This window comes from Hypanus sabinus, chromosome 7, assembly GCF_030144855.1.
Source record: "Hypanus sabinus isolate sHypSab1 chromosome 7, sHypSab1.hap1, whole genome shotgun sequence".
Taxonomy (NCBI): Eukaryota; Metazoa; Chordata; class Chondrichthyes; order Myliobatiformes; family Dasyatidae; genus Hypanus; species Hypanus sabinus.
The window spans coordinates 102,126,118-102,152,693 of record NC_082712.1 but is presented as its reverse complement, the minus strand read 5'-3'; the positions used below and the strand labels follow the sequence as shown (position 1 = coordinate 102,152,693).

At 43.6% G+C, this 26,576-nt stretch overlaps 1 protein-coding gene across 3 annotated transcripts in view; it reads right to left on the bottom strand.

Moving 5' to 3' along the window:
* The window catches only part of acadvl (acyl-CoA dehydrogenase very long chain), a 165,167-nt gene extending 139,454 nt beyond the window's left edge, over positions 1-25,713 (bottom strand). Inside the window, exons 1-4 of one of the 3 annotated variants that reach the window (XM_059975317.1) lie at positions 25,599-25,713; positions 18,869-18,938; positions 9,279-9,350; positions 6,515-6,587 (exon numbers count right to left, since the gene is read on the bottom strand). In XM_059975317.1, the coding sequence (XP_059831300.1) occupies positions 6,515-6,587; positions 9,279-9,350; positions 18,869-18,938; positions 25,599-25,660 (277 nt within the window). In that variant the 5' untranslated portion in view covers positions 25,661-25,713. Of the gene's footprint in view, positions 1-6,514; positions 6,588-9,221; positions 9,351-18,868; positions 18,939-25,598 lie in introns of those variants that run through there. The other 2 variants (XM_059975318.1, XM_059975319.1) reach the window with 2 other exon arrangements.
* Positions 25,714-26,576: the final 863 nt, after the last annotated feature.

The window sequence follows — 26,576 nt, the reverse complement described above, 5'->3', positions numbered from 1 at the left end:
TCTTTCTTTATTGCCCTCTTTGCCAACTCATCCATCCTCTCATTCCCTTACACCCCTACATGAGCTGGAACCCATAGAAATTTTACCTGACCTCTCTGATTTGTAACTCTTGTGACTGACTGAAGGACTTCATAAAATACATCTTGCTGACTGTTTGAGTGAAAAGACCTTAAACTTGCTAGAACTGAGGATGAATCTGAGTATATCAACACCTTGACTTGTCTAGCTTTCTCCATCTATCGCAACGCAACCAACACTGCCAACATCTCCACTGTATACACCCCTAACTTATTAGATGTTCCTCTGCTGATTCCAATTTCTTTTGCTGGTATAGCCACCCCAAACCCTGTCACTCCTGTTTCAAACTGGTTCTCTGCCTTCAAGGACCTCTCCACTTCAGTAACCAGACCTTTTAGACTCTCCACCAGTTGATGTCTTTTCACATTATCAGAGCACTAATCCAGCAGCTGTAATGTCTACTCTGCCCAAGTCTCATATTCCTCCTCCTACCCGGTGGTGGACTTCACTCCCGAGAACATTCCCAGTCTACAATATCTTTAACTCCCCAGCGGTGCACTTTGCTATTTATCCACCAAGAACATAACTGCTGATACCAACTCAGAATTTTCATCCCTCACTAGAGGACACATTAGACCTTTTACATCAGACCACTCCTTTCCCTCACTCCGCAGAAACAAGAACAACTTGTCTTTAAAGTCTCCGACCTCAGCTACAGGAAAATTGGTTTCCAATTCAGCACCCTCACCTATACTCCCCTCTTCTCTGAGAGTATGGATGGTTCACAGTCCTACCTCTCCCAGGACCCTAATGGTACCAGGCAGATCCACTCCTGTCATGTCATTGCTAGTCTGAACTAAAACGACATCTTTCCCTGCCATTTGATCAAACTGCCATTCCATGATCGTAACTTTCCGGTACTTTAATGGTACTTAAAACCTTAATCAACAATTCATTAGTGCTGTAGATATCCACACTGCTCAGAAGACAAGGATTCATTACAGGAATCTCTTTGACTTGCACCAACACCTAATCCCTATGGTGTCCGTAACCGTGCATCTCAATCACTTTCCCAGACAATACCACAGGCTTAATACAAAACCACTTAATCAATTCTCAGAGCAAGTATTCAACGAATTCAATCCCAGACGAACCCCCACAACAAAACCCTTTTTTACTAGGCTGAGCGTAGAAGGTTGAGGGGGGACTTGATAGAGGTATTTAAAATTATGAGGGGGATAGACAGAGTTGATGTGGATAGGCTTTTTCCATTGAGAGTAGGGGAGATTCAAACAAGAACATGAGTTGAGACTTAGAGGGCAAAAGTTTAAGGGTAACATGAGGGGGATTTCTTTACTCAGAGTGGTAGCTGTGTGGAATGAGCTTCCAGTAGACGTGGTAGAGGCAGGTTCGGTATTGTCATTTAAAGCAAAATTGGATAGGTATGTGGACAGGAAAGGAATGGAGGGTTATGGGCTGAGTGCGGGTCAGTGGGATTAAGTGAGAGTAAGTGTTCGGCATGGACTAGAAGGGCCAAGATGGCCTGTTTCCATGCTGTAATTGTTATATGGTTATATAGGCGTCTCCAGAGATCAGCTCGTTAGACCCTCGCTAACAGCCGCAGAACTCAGTGGTGTAGAAATGACTTGGGTCCCACCAAACCTGGGAGTTTGGGATATCTCACCCACCCAAACTCCGATCCACGTGAATACTGTGTAAATTCAGCCTCTATGCAATTGTCAATCAACAAAGAATAACAGTCTGCACAATGCATACAGTTATAAAGAAAGTACATTTATGAATGTTAACGTAACCAAACAGTTATTAAATAAAAAAAGCTAAAGAGCCCATCATAATTAAAGCAGACAAATGTGTTCAGGTTGGGGGAGCTCAAATCTTCCAAAAGGATCACACACTCCCATGGATCAAATCCTACAGCCAGTTCTCTCAAGCTTCTTCTCTCCATCTCCTGCCAGAAAAAAAAGACCTTGACCCACCTCAGTATCCGTCACAAAACTTCTCCCTCAACATTCTCTACAACCTTCTCTTAATTCCACCATACCAATCGGATGACACAACAATTCCTACGCATCCCTTATTTTTAACAGTAACCTAAACACTCCCAGCAGAACACACAGTTGCTACATGAGCATTAGCAGTAAAACTTTTACCAGGGCATTACATACAGCTGCAACATGATTTTCTGATTCTTATATTTTGTGCATACCACACAGCTTTATCACTCTTATCTATTCCCACTGCCACTTTCATTGTCACCTTGTTGCTCAGAGTCCTGTCAATAACTATGTATTTTCCCCATACATTTGATCTCTTAAGAGTACAACACTCCACACTTACCCAGATTAGACTCCATTTAACATTTCCCCGCAATCCCCTGATGACCATCTTCATTGTCTGCCTCTCTGTCAATTATTGTGTTGTCTGCAAATTTACTGACCAACCAAATCTATGGCCACTTTATCAGGTACAGCAGTGGAAGCTGGTATGATCATCTACTGCTGTAGCTCATCCACTTCAAGGTTCGATTATGTTGTACATTCAGAGATGCTCTTCTGCACATTGCTGTTGTAATGTGTGGTTACTTGAGTTACTGCTGCCTTCCTAGCAGCTTGAACCAGTCTGGCTATTCTCATCTGACCTCTCTCATTTTCCCTCACAGAACTGCCACTCACTGGATTTTTTTTGTTGTTTTTTTCATGCCGTTCTCTGCAAACTCTAGAGTTTGTTGTGTGTAAAAATCCCAGGAGATCAGCAGTTTCTGAGATACTCAAACCACTCCGTATGACACCAACAATCATTCCACGGTCAAAGTCACTTATATCATGTATTCCCAATTCTGATGTTTGGTCCAAACAACAACTGAACTTCTAGACATGTCTGTATGCTTTTATGCGGTGAGTTGCTGCTTCATAATTGGCTGATTAGATATTTGTATTAACGAGCAGGTGTACAGGTGTACCTAGTAAAGTGGCCTCTGAGTGTATATCATCAATAACAGAGGACCAGCACCAATCCCTATGGAACACTACAGGTTGCCGATCTTGAAACTGTTACTATTTTACTGTATTGTTGTACCTCCAACTGGCATGTATGGGATGTTCAGGGAGGAATAGTACCTGAGGGGGCTTACCCTGTCTATTCTGGGGCAACCCACTAACCTATGGTCCCCATTAGACTCTCAGTTCCCACTCTGGCTCCAGGTGGAGGTTTGCATGTGACAGCAGCCATATTCTGGTACACAGCTTTGACAGGTAGCCTAAACCAGATGAGGGTAGCCAGCAGGCCTCATGCCCCAGTGAGACACGGACATGCCTGTCTGAGCTTACGGAGTCAGTTACAGCCACCTGGGTGATGAGATCCAAAGGCCAGGAAGGCAGTTCTGCAATGCTTCATGGAGAGAAAAGGGCATGACAAAGCACAGAAGAAGTCATCATTTGCAATCATGGAAGACCCAGTTCATACCACTGGATCCAAACCACTGACGTTGAGAGAGTGGAACTGCCCCAGTGCAGTGGATTTCCACTTGAAAAACTCTCCTGTACATATTTCTTTGTGCAGTTCTCAAAGAATTGCATAAAGCTGTTATCATCAGAAATGATAACTGATGACCTTCTTCACTGTCCACCGCTCCAAAAATTATTGTGTCATCTGTACATTTACTAGGGTATGAAGGCTGCTGGTTACCCTACATATTTGACTAAGTCATTTTAATGTACTGTTTATCAGAAATAATAGACATCCCAGTACCAATCCCTGTGGAACATCACTGGTCATGAACCTCCAAAACTGACGACTTATTACTTTGTTCTACTACCTCTATAATAACAATCCTTTCCTGAACCTCTTCCCATTCTCACTCTTTGCCATTACCATGATATACTGAATGAGTATTTTGCATTAGTCTTCACTGAGGAAGACATCAGCAGTATACCGAACATTTAAGGTGTCATGGAAGAGAAATATGCGCAGTCACAATTACGACAAAGGAAGTACTCAGGAAGCTGAATAGTCTAAAGATAGATAAATCTCCTGGACCAGATGGAATGCACCCTTGTGTTCTGAAGGAAGTAGCAGTGGAGATTGCGGAGGCATTAGCAATGATCTTTCAAAAGTCGATAGATTCTGGCTTGGTTCCGGAGGACTGGAAGATTGCAAATGTCACTCTGCTACTTAAGAAGGGGGCAAAGAAGCAAAATGGAAATTATAGACCTGTTAGCTTGATGTCAGTGGTTGGGAAGTTGTTGGAGTCGATTGTCAAGGATGAGGTTACGGAGTACCTGGAGGCATATGACAAGATAGGCAGAACTCAGCATGGTTTCCTTAAAGGAAAATCCTGCCTGACAAACCTAGTGCAATATTTTGAGGAAATTACAGGTAGGCTAGACAAGGGAGATGCAGTGGATGTTGTGTATTTGGATTTTCAGAAGGCCTTTGACAAGGTGCCGCACATGAGGCTGCTAAGCAAGTTAAGAGCCCATCGAATTATGGGAAAGTTACATACGTGGGTAGAGCGTTGGTTGATTGGCAGGAAACAGAGAGTGGAAATAAAGGGATCCTATTCTTGTTGGCTGCCGGTTACCAGTGGTGTTCCACAGGGGTCTGTGTTGGGGCCGCTTCTTTTTACATTGTATATCAATGATTTGGATTATCAAATAGATGGCTTTATGGCTAATTTGCGATGATACAAAGATAGGTGGAGGGGCCGGTAGTGCTGAGGAAACAGAGAGTGTCAGAGAGACTTGGATAGATTGGGGGAATGGGCAAAGAAGTGGCAAAAGAATTACAATGTCGGAAAGTGTACGGTCATGCACTTTGGTATAAGAAATAAATGGGCAGACTGTTGTTTAAATGGGAAGAGAATTCAAAGTTCTGAGACGCAACGGGACTTGGGAGTCCTTGTGCAGGATACCCTTAAGGTTAACCTCCAGGTTGAGTCGGTGGTGAAGGCGGCGAATGCAATGTTGGCATTCATTTCTAGAAGAATAGAGTATAGGAGCAGGAATGTGATGTTGAGACTCTATAAGGCACTGGTAAGACCTCACTTGGAACACTGTGTGCAGTTTTGGGCTCCTTATCTAAGAAAGGATGTGCTGTCATTGGAGAGGGTTCAGAGAAGATTCGCTAGAATGATTCCGGGAATGAGAGGGTTAACATATGAGGAACGTTTGACTGCTCTTGGACTGTACTCCTTGGAGTTTAGAAGAATGAGGGGGGACCTCATAGAAACATTTTGAATGTTGAAAGGCATGGACAGAGTGGATGTGGCAAAGTTGTTTCCCATGGTGGGGGACATGACTTGAGGACTGCAGGGCGCCCAAGATGCGAAAACATTTTTTAGCCAGAGGGTGGTGAATCTGTGGAATTTGTTGCCATGGGCAGCAGTGGAGGCCAAGTCATTGGGTGTATTTAAGGCAGAGATTGATAAGTATCTGAGTAGTCAGGGCATCAAAAGTTATGGTGAGAAGGTGGGGGAATGGGACTAAAGGGGAGTTAGATCAGCTCATGATGAAATGGTGGAGCAGACTCGATGGGCCGAATGGCTGACTTCTGCTCCTTTGTCTTATGATCATGACCTACAGCACTCTGCAACATCCTGACGTTCTTAATCTGAGAAAGTCCCATCTTGTGGGAAACTCCCTAAAGCAATCTGGCTCCAGGTGTTCAGGGAGCTGTTGACAATGTACCTTGGGGTCCATGTCCATAGATCCCACAAAGTTTCTGCATTCGTCACTTGGGTGGTTAGGAAGGTGCATGGTGTGCTGGCCTTAAGTAATCAAGAGACTGAATTCAAGAGCCATGAGGTAATGCTGCAGCTCTACGAAGCCCAGGTTAGACCACACTTGGAGTATTGTGCTCAGTTCTGGTTGTCTCATTATTGGAAGGATGTGGAGACTTTAGAGGGTGCAGAGATTTACCAGGATGCTACCTGGATCAGAGCATACCCTATGAGGAAAGATTGAGCGTACCAGGCCTTCTCTCTCTGGAATGAAGGAGGATGAGAGGTGTCTTGATAGATGCGTACACAATAAGAGGCACAGATCATGTAGATGGCCAGAGACATTTTTCCCCCAGGGTGGAGATGGTTTATACGAGGGACAGTATAGGAGGGATATCAGAAGCAGTGTTTTTTTAATAAACACAGAGAGTGGTGCATGCATGAAACCCCCCACCAAGGGTGGTGGTAGAAATAGATACATTAAGGACACTTAAGAAACTCTTAGATACATGGACGACAGAGATTTGGGGGGTAGCGTAGGAGGAAAGGATTAGATTGATCTTAGAGTCGGCACAACATTGTCGGCCAAAGGGCCTGTACCGTGTTGTAGAGTTTTATGTTTGATTGACATTCTCTGGTGGAAATGGAGGATGTTCATAGATCAGTGACCAGCAGATGATTTTTGCTCACATCTTTTGGTTACAAACAGATCCTAGAAGTGCAGGCAACACCTGCAGTCAAAAGAAAATGTACGAATACCTGAGGGGAAGGGGAAAACTTGCTCCGTTTGGATCAAACCTCGGAACATGTTCACAGCGAATGACTTGGATTCCTGTGAAGGGAAAAAAAACATATTACTATCACACCACCCCGATCTCTCAACACATATAGAAAAGATTAGCTTTAAATTGTCACATGTACATTCAAAACATACAGTGAAATGCTTCAATTACATGAAAGACCAACACAGTCTTGGGATGTGCTGGGGGCAGCTCGCAAGTGTTATCATGCTTTTGGTGCCAACATAGCGTGCCCACAACTTATTAACCCTAACCTGTCCATTTTTGGAATGTGTGAAGAAAACAAAGCACCTATAGGATTCCTACATGAATGCACCAATTCATTACAGACAGAGGTACGAAACAAACGTAAATCTCACAGCCAGCACTGTAAAGTGTTGCACTAGCCACTGCATTGCCATGCCATCCCAGCTATATATGGTTAGACTGGGTGTAGCACCAGTCTAAACTTGTATCTGCAATCCCTCATCCCCAGAGTCATTCCAGGAATTTTTCTGTATCATCTCACCAATACCCCCCTGCCTTGGCAGGGCTTGTTCCCCACCACTCCCCTAACTCCAGCTATATCTTCTGGTTCCATACATGCATAGCAAACCTTCAGGCCCGTTGGCTGAGCAGACAGACTCTGGGTCAGAGTCACGATGACGTGTATAGGGAGAATGGTCCACTGTAAGGAGTATCAGCTGCTCAATAAGTACTTTGCAGCATAAGCCATGAATGAATGGTGAAACAGACACAATGGGCCAAATTGCTGCATTGCACTCCTATGTCTTACAAAAATGGCCACTGAAAGTTGGAGAGAAACAGAGGCTTCCATTTCTGCGCTGCCTTTAGTACCAACTCCTCGGCACTTCACAACTCATAAAGTCCTCGTTTGCAGTGTTGGTTGGAATGATGCAGATAACAATGTGGTGGCGCCCAATCACAGAAAGATCCCACAAACAGCTTGATGATTATGGACAGATAATCTACTTTTTTAGTGAATGATGTTTTACTGAGGACAACTCCACACACACACAGATACAGACAGCGATATACAAGTTGAAATGAGGCATAAAATAGAGTAGAAGCCAGAGACTTCCCATGAAATATTCCCAAGGGGATTGGCAAAAAGAATGGAGGGGATTGTCAGAAGTACATTTTTTTTTTACACAGAATGGTGAGTGCATTGAACTCCCTATCAGTGGTGGTGGTAGAGACTCGTACACTGGGGACATTTAAGAGACAGGCACATGAATGATTAAAAAAATGAAGAGCTACGAGAGAGGGAAAGTTTAGACTGATCTTGGTTAAAAGGTTGGGACACGATGTGGGCCAAAGGGCCTGTACTGTAGTGTCCATTGTTCTATGTTCTAAATATGGATTTCTCTTGACACCACCCTTTCCACAGTGCAGCAAATGCTCTCTGGTCTACTATACCCCCATACCCCCGTCACCTCAGCACCACTTCACTGACTGTGCAGGGCTCCCCTCACTCTCCCTGTGACAGTACTGCAATTTAATGCACTCTCTCTTCGACAGCTCGTTCAAGACCACACAGAGTATTTTGATTCACATTTCACTATCTGTTGACGGCCTTTAACCTACAGAGGGAAGTAGACAGGTGTGTTAAAAGAAATGGCAGGTAGACAGGGAAATTTAAAGATAATGATTGGAGTTATTTAACACACGTGCGTCAAAACATAGTAAAATGTATCATTTGCATTAAATCAAAGATGTGCTGGGGGCAGCAACAAGTGCCGCCACATTTCCGGTGCCAGCATATCATGTCTACAACTCACTAACCCTAACCTATGTTTCTTGGGAATATGGGAGGAAACTGGAGCAGCTGGAGGAAACCTACAGTTAGTGGGAAGACTACCAATTCCTTTCAGACAGCAGCAGGAATTGAACCCCAATTGGTGATTGCTGATGCTGCAAAGCAGTTGTGCTTGCCGCAGTATAACTGCGCTGTGCAATTCAGTGGGGTGGGGGGGGGAGGTTTACGGGATTGGATTGTACTGTCCAAATACAGATCCAATAGGTCAAATGACACTTTTTAGTGTTATAAAGTTAGAAAAGGGTTGGTACATTAATTGGTGTCAGTAAATTACTCCAATGAACATGAGGGCTGAGGCTGTGGAAGTGGGGTTGTTGGGAAGATGGGGAGATTAAAAAAAGGGATTAGTGAAGTTGATGTTGGTGTGGGTAGTGTGTCAAAAGGCCTGCTTCCTTGAAGTGTGTGTCTCTTTTTCTGACTCTCTGACACAGTTAAGCCGTGGCTGTCTCAGGCAACAATGGGCAGTTACAGCCAATGCCTGTGGACTAGAACACGTGCACAGAGGAGGAGCCCTCAGCACAGAACACAGGCACCTTTCCCGCAGTAGACCCAGTCTACCACTGGGAGCAGCATGGCAGTTAAATACCCATCGGGTTCAATTCCCTATGCAATCTGGAGTTTATGCATTCACCCTATAACTACGCGGGTTTCCTTTGGGTGCTCCAATTCCCTCCCATATTCCAAAGACATTTATGGACATGCTATGTTAGCATTGGAAGCACACTGTCACTTGCAAGATGCCCTCAGCAAATCCTAAGACTGTGTTGGTCATTGACACAAACAATGCATTTCACTGTACATTTCGATGTACAGTATGTGTGAGAAATAAAGCTGATCTTTGTCTAACCTTTACCACCCTATTTAATTACAGAGTTTCATCTGGCTGTTTCACCAGCTGACACACCATGGCTACCATCCTCCTGTCCATCGTAGAAGTGGTTGCTGTAGAAGCAGTGGCTGATTTCTCCAGGACAGCCTGAAGTAAAAACAAAAAGTGAAACACGGTGAAGCAGGTGACCGGGGGTTTGGGAGAGGGGGGGAAATGGAGAGAGTGGGTGCCTCATGATACATCTAGGATGTGACAAACCATTATACTGTCTACTTCCATTAACCTGCAACTGGACTATAGCCCTCAATACCTCTATCATCCATATATCTATCCAAATTTCTTATTCACGTTGAAATCGAGCTCGCACGCACCACTTGCGCTGGCACTCATTCCACACTCATGATCCTCTGAGCGAAGAGGTTTTCACTCATATTCCCCTTAAACTTTCCACCTTTCACCCTTAACCCATGACCTCCAGTTGTGGTCCCATCCAACCTCAGTGGAAAAAGCCTGCTTGCATTTACCCTATGTATACCCCTCATAATTTTGTAATTATCAAATCTCCACACTATCTTTCAATCTGTCCCTATAACTCAGGTCATCCAGACCCGGTGACACTCTTGTAAATGTTTTCTGTTCTCTTTCAACCTTATTTACATCTTACCTATAGGTAGGTAACTAAAACTACATTCAATACTCTACACTAGGCCTCACCAATATCTTTATACAACTGCGACATAATGTCCCATCTCCTGTACTCAATACTTTGATTTATGAAGGCCAATGTGCCAAAAGCTTTCTGTACTACCCTATCCACAGTGATACCATTTAGAATGAATGAATGGATCTACAAACATTTGTATATTCCCAGATCCCTTTGCTCTCCTCAATGTCTAAGAGCTACTCAGTTGGTCCTATCGATGTGCAACACCTCGCACTTGCCTCCATTAAATTCCATCTGTCATTTTTCAGCCCATTTATCCAGCTGCAAGCTATGATACTTTTGTCTGTGTCTGCTACACCCCCAATATTGGTGTGATCCGCAAATTTGCTAATCCAGTTAACCACATTATCATCCAGATCGTTAATATAGATGACAAACAACAAAGGACCCAGCACTGATCTTTGCGGCACTCCACTCCTCACAGGCCTCCAGTCATCCATCTTCTTATTACCACTCTCTGGCTTCTCTCCCTCGTCATCTCAAGTTCTCTATTTATTGCTTACAATTTTTTTTACCTCTGTATTTGCACAATTTCTTATCTTTTACACATTTGTTGATTGTCTGTCCTGTCCGGTGATTCTACTATGTTTCTTGGATATACTGTGCATGCTTGCAAGAAAATGAATCTCGGGGTTATATATGCTGACCTATACGCATTTTGATAATAAACTTAATTTGAACTTTGATTACAGTGCCTGTGACCTGGGTCTGTAACGATTTGCAGTTTCTCCCTATGACCGTGGAGATTTCTTCCAGGTGCTCCCGTTTCTTACCACATCCCAATATAGGTAGGTAGATATTTTATTGATCACAAAGAAAAGTACAGTGTCGCAATAACATTACAAGTGCAAATATACAAATGTACAAATATTAAGAGAAAGAATAAAAAAAAAGGTGCCTCAAACAGTCTAACAGGACTCTAGCTATAAGTCGACTCATTTATAGAGTCTAATGGCCAAGGGTAAGAATGACCTCATATAGCGCTCTTAGTCTATTTCTAGAGGTACTCCACTGTTCAGCCTAGGTGGCATGCAGAGGTTGAGAAACACTGTCCAGAATTGCCAGGACAGGAGGTACCCAATACAGAGGCCATTGAGTATACTTCTGTCGGTCTTCCTCTGCTGCAGCCCATCCAATTCATGGTTTAATATGTCATCTGTTTAGAAATGCTTTTATGCACACCACTGTTGTAACATGTAATTACCTGAGTTAGTCATCTTTCTGTCAGCTTGAAAGAGTCTGGCCAATTTCCTATGACCTCTTTCTTTAAAAAGGTGTTTTTGCCCATAGAACTGCAGGTTACTGGATTTTTTTTTGCTTTTTGCACCATTTTCTGTGAAACCCTTGAGACTGTTGTGTGTGAAAATCCTACAAGATCAGCAGTTTCTGAGGTATTCAAACCACGCCGTCTGACACCAATAATCATTCCATGATCAAGGTCACTTAGGTTACATTTCCTCCCCATTCTGATGTTTACTCAGAAAAACAACTCAACTTCTTGAGTATGTCTGCATGCTTTCATGCATTGAATTGCTGCCACATCTGCACTGTGATCACATCTGATAGAACATAACACGGTACAGACCTTCAGCTCATAAAATTCTGCTAGCCTTTGAAACCTACTCCGAGATCAATCTAACCCTTCCTTCCCACATAGCCCTCTAGTTTCCCTTCATCCATGTGCCTGTTTTAAGAATCTCTTAAGTGCCTATGTACCTGCATCTGCCACCACCCTTGGCAGGACATTCCATGCACCCATCACTCTGTAAAAAAAAAACCTCTAACATCCCCCATACTTTCCTGCAATCACCTTATAATTATACTTCCTCCCCTCCACCCCACCTCTTTTCCTCACTCTTCCCCCTCTCCATTCTTCATTTCCCCCTCCCCTCTTTCCATTCACCCCATCTCTTTCCTATCTTCTTTGTTTTTCTTGCAGCACTCTCCCCAATCACCACCCTGTCCACAATCCTCCCTTGTTCAAGGTACAGCTGCTGTAACCTCTGCCCTACATTCTAGCACCATGATTCAGTGCTAAATGCAGCTCTGGCAGGCTGTGACCTCTCGCCCAAAAACTTACACAATCACCAACTACAACAAAGCAGAGGCACTAGTACAAGCTGACTGACAACCCCACTGTAACCCACACTCACACAGAATCTTTTGGTTACAGCAAGTGAGCATGAAGCTGAAGTCAACCTTCTATCTACAAGCACCTCCTGAAGTACCTTGTATTCAATTAGCAATCCCTGGAGCAAAAATAACCTGCTTATTATCTAAAGCAACACACATAAAATGCTGGAGGAACTCAATAGGTCAGGCAGCATCTACAGAAATGAATAAACAGACAATGTTTCAGGCTGAGACCCTTCACCAGGAATCACCCTGAAATATCGACTGTTTATTCATTTCCATAGATCCTGCTTGGTGTGCCAAGTTCCTTCAGCATTTTGTGTGCTGCTTGGATTTCCAGCATCTACAGAATTGCCCTTGCTTATTATCTACACATCATCTTCCTCCTCCAGTCCTCCCTTTATTTACACCCTCCTCCTCGCTCCTCTAGCCCTCCCTCCCTCTCTTCAAACCCTCTGCTTTCTCCCTCTGAATGCTCTTCCTCCCTCCCTTCCTCTGCACCCACCTCCAACTTTCTCTCCCTCCCTTCCTCTGCACCCACCTCCAGCTTTCTCTCCCTCCCTTCCTCTGCACCCACCTCCAGCTTTCTCTCCCTCCCGCCGTCTGCATCCTCCTCCAGCTTGCTTTCCCTCCCTTCCTCTGCACCCACCTCCAGCTTTCTCTCCTCCCGCCGTCTGCATCCTCCTCCAGCTTGCTTTCCCTCCCTCCTCTGGCTGTCCCTCTCCATGTTCCCTCCACCATCCCCTGTTCTTCTTCAACTTATCACCTCACCGATCTCTGTTGATGCATCCAGACCTTTGATCCTGCCTGTTGCTTTAACACTTCTGAGCCTCTCCACTCTTCCTTTCATTTTTGACCACTTCCCTATTTCGTAACCCACCCAGTAGTACAGCTCCCCGACACCTGTGTTCCTCCAGCTCTGGCAACCAGACCAAAGTTCAAAGTACATTTAATATCAAATATGTACACTATATATTACATTGAGATCGGTCTCCTTATAGGCAGCTGTAAAACAAGGAATCCCGATAGAGCCCATTAAAGAAAGACAGTCAAACACCCAATGTACAGAAAGCAAATTGTACAAACAAAAAATTATGCAAATAAAATTCAGAACTGAAGTTCAGGAAAGTGAGTCCAAATCAACAATGCCAATTACAATCGATCCAGGAGCCCATTAATTGCAGGCCACAGCTTCAGTTCAGCGCAGAGTCAAGCAAACCTCACAGAGAAGCAATCTGAACACCAGCCCATCCCTTGACTATAGACACGACACCCTGACCTTTTCAATCTGGCCCGATGCTTAAGTCAGCAAAACAGTGGGTTGCTCCCTGCCGCTTCAATATGCTCTCGAGCCCAGGGCCTGCTGTTTCGATTCAGTCCAAAACTGACCTTTTCAATTTGGCCCAGTATTTAAATTGATCAAACCTTGGCTTCTGCTTCACACTTGGGCCCAGGCCTCACCACCTTAACTCTGCCTCGCCTCAGTTCTGCCACTTTGAATTGCCTTCAAGTCTACTGCAGCACCCAAACATTGGCTCATTCCCTGCGCTTGGGTCTGGGGCCTACCGTCTCGATTCAGCGCGTAAATGTCATGCTATAACTGTCTTGGAGCTTTGAGAATTCAGTCCACACTGTCAAAATGTCAAGCCATACATGCACTTCAAAAGTGCCACTCCAAAAGGGAAGTTACAGGCTACTGATTGCAAAGATCATTGTCCAGAAAAAGTGTGAGTAATAAACTAGTTAAGTTATTTTTGCTGCCAATAAGTCATCGCTGTGCTTCAGCGGCACCATCGTAAACCGAACTACTCTCTAACAATTCACTACCGCTAGTTGTGCTATCAGTTGAATCCCAAGTTCAGGATTGCCTCCCTAAACCTCAGATTCTCTTTGACCAGGCATTAGATCATCTCCCCAATAACATGTCCCAGTGTTATACTTCCCATGATTCAGAATTACTTATCTTTGTTTCAGCCTGAAACACTGACAGTTTAAACCTCTCCATAGATGCTACCTGACCTGCACCATCTTGTGTGTGTTGATCAAGATTTCCAGCAACTGCAGAATCACTTGCCTTTGTGAAGTGCATCATTTGCATTAACAACCCACACATTCAAGGATATGCTAGTGACAGCCCACAAATGTTGCCACACATCATAGCATGCCCACAATACTCAGCAGAACAACACAGAACACAGCAAGCAAATAAACAGCAGCAGGAAAGCAAGACCCATTCCTCCCTCCCACCTCTACGCAAACACAGTCCTTCACCCACAGGTAACAGTGCTTTGGGACATTTCACAGCTATTGAGTAGGTGCCATAGAAACAGAAGAAAGAGATCATTGAATGGCCTGGTCCTACTTGTTTTTCTTCATGTTATTGTGGGGCCATGATATAAGCAGGTATCATGTATAAAATGTTGGTTGGCCAACAGTGAAAGAACCTTTCTCTTGTTGGCAAGATGTTAGTGCACTGGCAGCAGTTCAGAGAGAGTTTATTAGACTGATACCTGGAATGGGTGGGTTGTTCTTTTGAGGAAAGGCTGGACAGCTAGGCTTCCATCCACTGGTGTCAGAAAAAAATAAGACCCTGAGAGTCTCAACAGGTTGGGTGTAGAGAGTATGTTTCCCCTTCTCAGAGAATCTAGAACTATGGTCACTGTTTTTAAGATACTGATTCACCGATTTAATTCAAAGGTGAAGTGAAAATTTTCCTCTCAAAGGGTTGAATCTTTGAAACTCAAAGGATTGTAGAAGTGGGATATAAATAAATTGTAGGAAAGTTAGACTGATACAAAGTTCAAAGTGAATTTATTATCAAAGTACATATTTGTCACCTCATGCAACCCTGAGATTCATTTTCTTGCAGACGTTCATAATACATACAAGAAACACAAGGAAATCAAAAAATGAAAGCCCATATCCAATGTGCAAGAGACAACAAACTGCAAATACAAAACGAAAAAAAAATAAATAAAATGAAAATAAATGAGCAATAAATATCAAGAACTTGAGATGAAGAGTCCTTAAAAGTGAGTTAGTAGGTTGTGGGAACAGTTCAGCTTTGGGGTGAGTGAAGTTGAGTGAGGTTATCTCCCCTCGGGTTCAAGTGCCTGATGGTTAAGGGGTAATAACTGTTCCTGAACCTGGTGGTGTGGGTTCTGTGGCTCCTGTACCTTCTCCAGATGGTGGTACCAGGAAGAGAGCATGGGCTGGATGGTGGGTGTCCCTGATGATGGATGCTGATTTCCTGCACCAACTTTCCATATAGATATGCTCAGTGATGGGGAGGGTTTTACCCGTGATGTACTGGCCTGTATCCATTACTTTTTAAGAATTTCTATTCAAGGGCATTGGTGTTTCTATAACAGGTTGTGATGCAACCAGTCAATAAACTCTCCACCACACATGGTTTGTCAGTTTTAGATGTCATGATGAATTTTTGAAAACTTCTAAGGAAGTAGAGAGGCTGTAGTGCCTTCTTTAAAATGGCACCTAAGTGCTAGAGTCAGGACATGATAACACTGAGGAATCTAAAGTTGCTGACCTTCTCCACCTCTGATCCCCTAACAAGGAAGATGGACTGTGGACCTTTTCAGACTTACAGCTTTATATTCAGTGTTTTTTTTAAATCACCAATTCTTTTTCTGTTTTGTTGTGCAAGGGGAGGGTGCTTGGGAATTGATGGTCTGTTAGTTTTGTTGTGGGGGGAGGGTCAATGTTTTGTGCAGGGGGAGGGTTTTATGATCAGGATGCCATTAGAGTGAGTGTGTGTGTGTGTGTGTGTGTGTGTGTGTGTGTGTGTGTGTGTGTGTGCGCGCACACGTGTGTTTTTGTGTATGCGAGTGTGTGGTGGCAGGTTTATTGTTACTTTCAGAACAACTTTCATGTTCTTTGTTTCGTGGCTATCTGGAAAAGATAAATTTCACAGTTGTATATGGATACATGCTTTGATAATAAATAAGAAGAGGACTCCTCCTCCTGAATCAATAATTAGCTCCTTGGTCTTGCTGACATTGAGTGAGAGGTCATCATTGTGGCCCCACTCAGCCAGATCAGTGTGATCTCCCTCCTATATACTGATTTGTCCAATGACAGTAGTTTTATCAGCAAACTTAAATATGGCATCGGAGCTGTGCTTAGCCACACAGTTATAAGTGAAAAGTGAGGAGAGCAGGGAGCAAAGCACATAGCCTTGTGGAGTATCTGTGCTGACAGAAGTTGTGAAGGAGATGTTGTTGACAATCCAAACTGACTGGGGTCTGCAAATGAGGAAATCGAGGATTCAGTTGCACAAGGAGGTATTGACGCCAAGGTCTTTAAGCTTATTCATTAAGGGACATTACTATTGAATGCCAACCTGTAGTCAGTGAAGAGCATCCTGATGTATGCATCTTTGCAGTAGAGATGTTCCACATTTGAGTGAAGAGTCAATGAAATGGCAACTGTTATAAACCTGTTGTGACAGTAGGTGAACTGGACTAGATCCAAGTCACTTCTCAGGCAGGGTTCAATGTATTTCATCATCAGCCTCTTAAAGCACTTCGTCACAGTTGATTTAAGTGCTACTGGATGATAGTCAGAGGCAGATTACTATGTTCTTCTTAGGCAGCAGTAAAATTGAATCCTGCTTAAAACAGGTGTGAGAGGTTAAAGATATTGATGAACATTCCAGTTAGTTGACCAGCACAGGTCTTTCCATAAGTTCACCCTCCTAAAAGATGCTCTCATACAAGCCACAAAGCTTGAGGTCACAGCGTCATCAGGTGCTGTGGGAGTTAGTGAATGTTTCTCCTTGTTTTAATGGTCAAAGCAAGCATAGAAGTTATTGAGCTCATCTGGGAACAAAGCCTTGTTGCTACCTATGCAGCTTGGTTTCACTTATAAAAAGAAATAGCATACAAGCCCTGCCTCAGTTTGTTGAGAATCCTACAATTTGTTCGCAATTGCCACTTCACACGTGAAATGGCTTTCCAGAGATCGTACTTGGATCTCTTGGTCGCCAAACCTGAATGCCACTAATCTGGCCCGCAGCAGACTGTAGATTTCATGGTTCATCCAGGGCTTCTGATTGGGCATGACTTTGAATGATTTTGTGGGGTCATACTTATCTGACTGTTTTAATAAAGTCAGTAACAACCCATATTGCATTTGTTCAAATCCTCTGATGAGTCTTTGAACATGGGCTAACTTACAGCAAACCTGTAACAACTTTTCAGCTCTTTGTTGTCTTTATCTCTGGAGCCTTACTCTTTAGCCTCCACCAATATGTAGGTAGGAGGATACCCAAGTGATCAGATTTTCTGAAATGCAGTCTGGTTATGGAACAGGAGGCATTTTAAATTGCAGTAGTCGAGTGAACTGGGACCCCTGGTGCTGCAGGTGATAATATTGATGATAATTGAGCAGAGATTTCTTCAAACAAGCCAGATTGAAGCCCCAACAATGATTTGAAAGGCATTAGGATAGGCTGTTTCTTGCTTGATGACAGCACTCAATACATCGAATACCTGCTTAATGTCGGCTTCAGGTGGTATGCAAACTGTGGTTAGGATCATGGAAGAGAACTCTCCTGGTAAGTCAAACAGTTAGCACTTAGTCATTAGATGTTCCAGGTTGGGGAACTAGACAAGACTGCTCCATCAGAGCACCACAAAGGGTTTATCTTTGTGGTGCCTACCTTTTGCCTTCCACGAATTAGCAGTCTAGTGTACTGAGAAGCCCTCTGGCCTTATCAACACATTTAGCGTGTCCAGAAAGAGTAGTCTCCATGAAATGGAGAATGCAGCAATCTTGCTGGTAGGTCCTTATTCTTGCTCTCCAGCAACTGTACATTTGTACACAAGATGCTAGGTAGTGGGAGTTCCACTCCTCGGCATTTCAGTCTGGCTTGGAGTTTCCCCTTTCTTCCAGCCATGGTGATGTATCTTGGTCCGCTTAAAGTCCGCTATACCTGCATGCTTGAGAGTTAAGTCCAGCGAGTCCTTCAGAAGATCATGAAGTCACAAGTTCGTTACGTCAGTTCAAAATTATGTTGGTTAAAGGGAAGTTACATGCTGCAGATTGCAGTGAGAGTAGTTAAGATGTATATTTAGAAGTTTTGTAAACTGCCCACAACACATCACCATGGTTCACCAGGACCATCTTAGTGCAGTGTTCTTGAGTAGGCAGTGTTGGGTTGGAGTATAGGATTACTTATCTTGTATTTTCCTTAGTTTAATATTCTTATGCTTGTTTGGATTTTTATATAATCAACTACAGTATATACACGTAATAGGATACAGTTGTTTCTGTATTTTTCTAGAAGCTTCTTAGATTTCCGTAGCAAGTGTAACGCCACTTGAATATTTTATAGGTTAATTGTTATCATTGGGATTTTGTTTATCTCTCATCTACGCACAAGACAACCACAGCTGTTTTATTGCTTCAACTTTGTGTTCTCTCAGCTCTTTCTTTGATCATTCTTTGTTCTTGCAACACTGAATAAAAAGGCTATAAGCAATAAGTTTTATGCCTCATTCTTAACTTCCAAAGAAACTTTGCCTTGCAAAGCATTAATCTCTAACAACAGGAATGCGGAACCAAGGTTATTACCAGACCCATCATCAACATATAAAATGAAGGAGAGGCTCATGGGGCTAAGAAATCTGACCCTACTCTTAACTCTCATATTGTTTGTATTTGAAAATTTCAGCAGGAAAAGACATTTTCTTTTCTGTACAGATCTCAGCTGACTAAGCTGTGGTGCTGCCTAAATCTTGTTCTAAAGGAGAGGATCTCCTCACAATAACGACACATACTCACTTACCTGGGTGGCCTGCGAGGCAAAGAGACGACCATTACTGACCAAAGGACAACAGGATGGAGGGTACCACAGACTGCAAGAGACACAGGGAGAATGATCAACAATGCACAGTCTGGAGATCCATGGATGTTCCCAAATCCTCTCACTCTCTGCTCTATGATGCACCCTAAGAAAAAAGTGTAATCATTCAATCTAACTTCTTCTCTTGTGGAAGTTATAACAAAACATGGGTTAAGGTAATGTCCAGGCAAGGACAGTGTACAGAGAGTGTCCGGTCAATCTGACACACTTCAGCACGCAGACAACCCGACATGCCTTGGCGTGCGGTTGACCTGATGTACTGACACTGAAGAGGGTTCAGAGGGGGTTCCTGAGAATGATTCCAGAAATGCAAGGATTAACGTATAAGGCGTGTTTGTTTGCTGAACCCATACCCACCGGAATTCAGAAAAATGGAAGGCCATGATTTCAATTAAATCTATTGAATGCTGAAAGACCTCGATAGAGTGAACATGGAGAAGATGTTTCCTATGTTTGGGGAGTCTAAGGCCAGAGGACACAGCCTCAAACCAAAAGTAGGTCCACTGAGAACGGAGATAAGGAGGAATTTCTTTAGCCAGAGTGTTGAATCGGTGGAATTCGTTGCCTCAAGTGGCTAAGGAGGCCAAGTAGTTGAGTATACTCAAGGCAGAGGTTGACAGATTCTTGATTGGTCAGGGCATGAAGGAATACGGGGAAAAGGCAGGAGAATAGGGCTGAGAAGGAAATGGATCTGCCATGATGAAATGCAGAGTAGACTTGATGGGCCAAGTTGCCTAATTCTGCTCCTATATCTTATGTTCTTATACTTCCTTACAACTCAGGAGGCAGCCATTCAATCCATCAAGTCTATTCTGGTTCTCAAGAGCTTTCCCATCAGTCGCATTCCTTCACTCTCCCTCAAAACCAAGTCTATTGTTAATATTATAATTTGCATTAATAACTTATTTAGAACTAAGAAAGTTAATAAGAGGTTAGGTCACCATCAGCTGCATTCTCATTAAACAATGGGCCACTTGACCTTCTCAGAAGTTAAAGAAATAGTTGTATTATAAAAGCTGGGCACTGTTTCAGCCCCTCCCACCCACTGTAATTAGCAGCTTCACTTTATTAAGCATCACAGTCAAGTATAATCTCCTCTTAGAAAGTAATTACAAAGAATAATTGAACACTGGTCTTTCTCTCCAGGAAGCTGGAATACAAAGGAGAAGGAGAGATGCTCCAGGTGTCTCATGCCTTGGTCAGACATCTGAAGAAATGCATCAGATCAGGGTTCAGCACTGCAGGGAGTAGGGATCTGCGTCAGTGGAGATATAGCAGAATGACAAAAGAGATAAGGAGGTTAAATTATCAGTACGGATTGTGCAAACTTTGTGTGTGTGTATATATATATATATATATATATATTCCCTGTAAGTATAAGGGGCAGCATGACACCATAATGACCATAATGATTAGCATAATACTGTTACAGCACCAGCCACCTGGGATCAATTCCTGATGCTGTCTGTACATTCTCTCTGTTACTGTGTGGGTTTCCTCGAGGTGCTCTGGCTTCCTCCCACGTTTGTACAGGTTGGTAGGTTAATTGGTCATATGGGTGTAAATGAGCAGCATGGCTCGTTGGGCTGGATTAGATTAGATTTATTTGTCATATATACTTTGAAACATAGAAACTTGTGTGTCCATGACCACAGTCCAAAGATGTGCTGGAGTCAGCCCACAAGTGCCGTTATGCTTCCAGCACCAACATAAGGTGCCTATAACTCATTAACCCTAATTGTGTGTCTCTGGAATGTGGAAGGAAACTGGAGAACCAGGAGGAAACCTGCGCGGTCACAGGGAGAACATACAAACTTTTTACAGACAGCAGCAGAAACTGATCCCTGATTGCAGGCACTGTAAATTGTTACAGTAATTGCTACACTACTGTGTTACCCTCTAAATAAATAGAAAGAATACAAGACAACAAAGAGTTGCAGGGTATCTGAAACTTTTCCCCTCCCCAGAATCAAAATACTGACTGTATATTTCCCTCAATAGATGCTGTCTTACTGTTGAGTTCCTCCTGTATTCCCCGTCAAATAGCAGTTAAGGTTGGTCAGTCTGAGTTTTCAAGTTTGAGATCATAGTTCAGATTCATTTACTTTGTGTAATCGAAACAAATTGAAATAGTCGCTTTTGTTTACAACCAACAGGACCTAGGGATGGGCTGGGGGCAGTCCACAAGAGTCACCACACATTCCAGTGCCAACATAACGACCATCTTCAGCAGAACACACAACACAATCAATCAAACACAATAAAACCCATTTCTTCCACCCACCTACCTACATACACAGACCTACGCACAGCGTTCAAAGTTCATTTATTATCAAAGTATGTATACATTATACAACCTTAAGATTTGTCTAACAGGCAACCAAAGAACCCAAACATATATTTTAAAAAACTGTCTAACACTCAATGTGCAGAGAATAAAAACCATATCACGCCCATTAAAAAAACCATAAATTAAATAAAATAACCCATAAAAAAAGACAGTTGAATACCCAATGTGCAATGAACAAAAATCAAGCAAACAGTAACCGCAAGCAAATAGTGTTTCTGAACTTAAGTCCACAAGAAAGTCCTATAATTCAGGACAGAGCCAAGTAAACGCCATGTTGCAGTGATCTGTACCGGCCCATACCTCACCTCGGGCATTGACACCCTGACCTTTTCAATCTGGCCCAGCGCTCAAATCTCCATCTGAACAACAGGTTCTGCCATTTGGAAACTCCAGACTTCACCTGTAAATCTCCATCCAAACATCACCATACACTGGGGCCTGGGCCCCACCTTTCACACTCTCAGCGTCCGCAGCCTCAGTCTTGCCACATCAAATTATCTCCGAGTCCAAAGCGAAGCTACAGACCATCACATGTAATGATCATTTGCCAGAAAATGTGCGGCTAACAATGTACTTAGTTGCTTTCCTTGTTTCATTAGCAACCAGCCAGAAGTTGCTGAGGGTCACAAGTGCCATTATTGTTGGAGAGAGTGTCCTGAGACAGGGAACAGGTATAAATTACTCCTAAAGTACACACAAGCAGAGAGCTTAATACACAGAACACAGCTCTGAAGTTTTAAATGAAAGGTATATACAGTATACACTATTTTCCAGAGGGCTGATTGGTCTCCCCAAGGACATAATAACAGAGAAAAGAATTGGGTGCTGCAACCTCCTCGGCCTTTCAACACGATCACTGCCCAGTCTTGTCATGGTCATTGCCATCTCCTTTGCTGATCCCCACATGCCTGGTTTGTTCAGTAACCAAGGATCTACCCATTCCAGTTGTGATGGCCATCAACTGTCCTGTGGGGGAGAAAATCAGGGGATGACAGGTATTGTTACTGATATCTTCAGAGGGCACCTGACCTTGACCTTGGATAGAATGAAGGTACAAAAACAACAAACTACTGACGCTAAGAAACTGAAATAAAATGCTGGACACACTCAGCAAGTCGGACAGGATCTGTGGGAAGAGACAAGACTTTAACCTTGTGAACATAGAACATTACAGCACAGTACAGATCTTTCAGACGTCAAGTTGTGGCACCATATTAACCTACTCTAAATCAACCTAGCCCTTCCCTCCTAAATCGTCCTCATTTTTATTTCATCCATGTGGCCAGCTAAGAGTCTCTTAAATAAGCCTAATGTATTTGCCTCTACCACTGCCCCGGCAGCACATTCTCTGTGCAAAAAACCTACCTCTGCCATCTTCCCTATACTTTCCTCCAAACATGTCAAAAGTCTCATATATCCACATGATTTATGTCTCTTATCTTGTATACCTCGATTGAGTTACTTCTCATCCTCCTTCGCTCCTGAGAGAAAAGCCCTAGGATACTCAACCTGTTCTCATAAGACACAGCGGTTCTATTATTTTCCATTTTTCTATTTCATGAGCCATCATTCCAATAATGACACTGGACAATACAGCCCAGAAATGATGATTAAAACAATTTCAATCTGTGTTAGACTTCAGAAGAATTGAACTACTACACGTTAGAAAGTTGAATCATTTTTCGAAAGTTCCAACTAGAGTTTACAAGAACAAAGGTCATGTAGTCACACCTGATCAATGGATGACTCAAGATAAATGGAAGCCAATCTCCCCATCAAGCTTGTGTCAGCTCTTTGAACAAGCTCTCCAGTTAATACTGAACAAATGTCAACTCCTCCCCCTACAGTCTGGCAAAATCTGTTCCAATCTTCAATGAGAAGACTGTCACTCACCGTGCAAGTCACCTGCATTTAGACTCACACTCAAACTTGGGACTATGCCAGCAATCACCAAGACCACATTTACACACACAGACTGGCAAGAGTGTGTTATGAAAATGGCTGATAAATTTCATTAATTTTCCAGAAATATCCATAAGATATAGGAGAATTAGGTCTCTCGGCCCATCAAATCTGTTTTGCTATTCCATCATGGCTGATTTATTATCCGTCAACCCCATTCTCCTACTTTCTCCCTGTAACCTTTGATTAGACTGCTCAAAGCCTAATCACATTCCATGCTGTGTACTAACCCACAAAATGACTGCTGGACTCATTCACGGATTTATTGAAGGTATCTATTACACAACCTAACTCTTGGGCACAGTGCTGGCAGGAGTAGTGAGTCACTGTTTAATAACAGTTTTGGTGGGCACAATATCACAATATAACAACAAGGTACAGTAATGCTGGTAACAGGTCTGTCTGTCAAGAACATAAAATATAGGATATAATTAGGCCATATGGCCCATTGAATCTGCTCTGCCATTTCATTATCTCTCTCAACCCCATTCTCCTGCCTTCTCCATGTAATTCTTGATACCCTTACTTATTAAGAATGTAACAATCTCCACTTTATACATACTTAAAGACTAGGCCTCCACACCTGTCTGTGGCACCACCCTATGGCAAACGAAATTCCTCATCTCTGTTCTAAAGAGATGTCCTATTTTGAAGCTGAGCTCTCTCCGTGTTCACCCTAGACCTTTTTGACATTCACACAAAACGCTAAGGCCAGGCAGCATCTATGGAAAAGAGTGCAGTCAATGTTTCAGTCCGAAACACCTATGGAAAAACATCTACTGTATTCTTTTCCAGAGATGCTGCCTGGCCTGCTGAGCTCCTCCAGGATTTTCTGTGTGTTGCTCAGATTTCCAGCATCTGCAGTTTTCTTGCTTTCAATATTCAGTAGGTTTCAATGAAACCCTCCCTCATTCTTCTAAACTCCAGTGTGTACAGGCCCAGAGCCATCAAATGTTAACTGTTTCTTTCCTGGGATCATTCTTGTGAACACCAGACAGGCACAAGTCTAGCACAGTCACAATGTTGGTCAGCTTGGATGTATCACCAGATAATCCAAGGGTACGATACTGATGGATACAAGGCTCTCACTACGGAAGACTGGGCTACAGTGCTGGTGGATATACACTTGTCTCAGATTCTGTGTATCAATATATTAAACCCGAGGCAAAATGCGTTTCTGATTCGCGAACAAAAAGCAAAGAATTTATGCTTGAGTGAAGGATGCACGTTTACACTTTCAACAAAAGGTCTTCTCTATAACTTGACACAGTTTGCAATCAACTGTGAAGTCGGGTCTATATGTAGGCAGAGGATTCAAACCATACTCAAGGGCAGAGAATGCCCACCCCAGCTCTCAATCTTTTGCTGCAATTTGACATATTTTAGAACTGCTTGTTCTATTAAAATAGTTCCAGTAACCTTACAGTGTTTTACATAAACATGCATTCTGCACTTTAAGTAAACCTGTCAATCATCAGGCCATGCCACTCCGGGATTTGTGCTGGTATTATTTTGTGATTATATGTGCAGTGTGTGCTGTGTTTCGCACTTTGGCCCCAAAGGAACTTTGTTTCATTTATCTGTAAACACGGGCATGGTTGATTGACAATAACAGCCACAAGATATAGGAGCAGAATTAGGCCATTTGGCCCATCAAGTCTGCTCTGCCATTTCATCATGGCTGATCTATTTCCCTCTCAGCCCCATTTTCCTGCCTTCTCCCCGTATCCCTTCATGCCCTGACTAATCAAGAATCTATCAACTACTGCCTTAAATATCTCAATGACTCTGTCTCCACAGCTGTCTGTGGTAACAAATTCCAAAGATTCACCACTCTCTGGTTAAAGGAATTCCTCCTAATCTCTGTTCTAAATGGACCTCCTCCTGTTCTGAGGCCATGTCATCTGGTCTTAGACTCCCGCACCATATAAGACTCCTCACTAAATCTACTCTATTGCAGCAGTGCTGTATAACTGATCCTCAAAACGTTAACATGGGAGGCGCTCATCTCCTAACATCCTTGCACACACAGAGAGGGAAAGTGGGAGTGGGTATGCACAACGTGACAAACGCCCACCCTTCCAGATGCTGCAAATATCATCGTCCCTTATTCGCTGAGTGAGCGTTTAGTGGCCCTTTCACACCCCTCAACCAACCCAATCTTCCCTATTCCCACCTGGTCACCAACCACACACGTATCCCATGTCTCTGAAGACGACGCCCCCCAAGGCATCGATCCTTTCCCACGGGCATATTCCCAAACCCCGAGGGCCCCAAATTCAAACTCCCGGACACGGCCACCTCGCCACTCTTTTCCCTGGGCGGCGGAGCCGCTCATACCGTGCGCACAAGACCCTCGACGCCGTCGGTGCCCACCGCACTGTCACCCTCAGACTCCACATCCTGCAACAGCCGGCCGAAAACTTCGGTACGGCGTGACGTCACTGCTTCCCGCGGTGAACCGCATGCGTGCTCGCGTGGCATGCTGGGGGATGTAGTTCTACTCTGACAGAACCTGCTCGTGAAACGCAGCAGGCCAGGCAGCATCTATAGGAAGAAGTAAAGCTGACGTTTCGGGTCGAGACCCTTCGTTAGATCTATCGTTCATCTGTAGGCTGAGTTGGGCGGAAAGGCACGAGAGAAAGAGATGGATATGGATGTGAGGAAGGAAGGGAGCAGGCAGATGATCATCAGTGGTTGTGGGGGGAGGGAGCAGGCTGAGGGGCTTCAGAGGGCATGAGGGGACAGTGATAAATGTGAGAGGGTGGGCCTGAAGGTATAGGTAGGTATTGATAGCCTGAGGGGAGCAAATGTATGTGAGAGGGTGGGGCAGATTATGTTAAGGTGGGGGGGGGGGAGTTGGTGAGATGATGTGAGAGTCAGGTAGAAGGGGCCAAAGAAAATTCAGGTAATTATTGGAGTAAAATGTCCCCAAATGTGCGGGAGAATCTGAGGGGAGGGTTGGATGGAACTGATGGAAAAATAAAATGGGATTAGTATTGGATCAGTGTAAATGGTCAGCATGCATTCGATGGGCCACGGGCCTGCTTCCCTACTGTGTGACTCTGTTGGGATAGTGAGATTGTCTGAGGGCAGAACAGTAACAGGTGGGTCATCTGCTTTGTCCAAATACACTTTACCATTAAATATTACAGGTTATATCTACTCGCATTTACTCCAAGGATTTTGGTTTGAGTAATGGTGTATCTACCTGGGTCACATTCACACCTCTCACAACAAGGGGTTGCAACCAGAGATTCAGAGATCCTGAACCCAAACAGTGCCCAAGGACACCACAGGAGGGGTGGCACTGTGGGA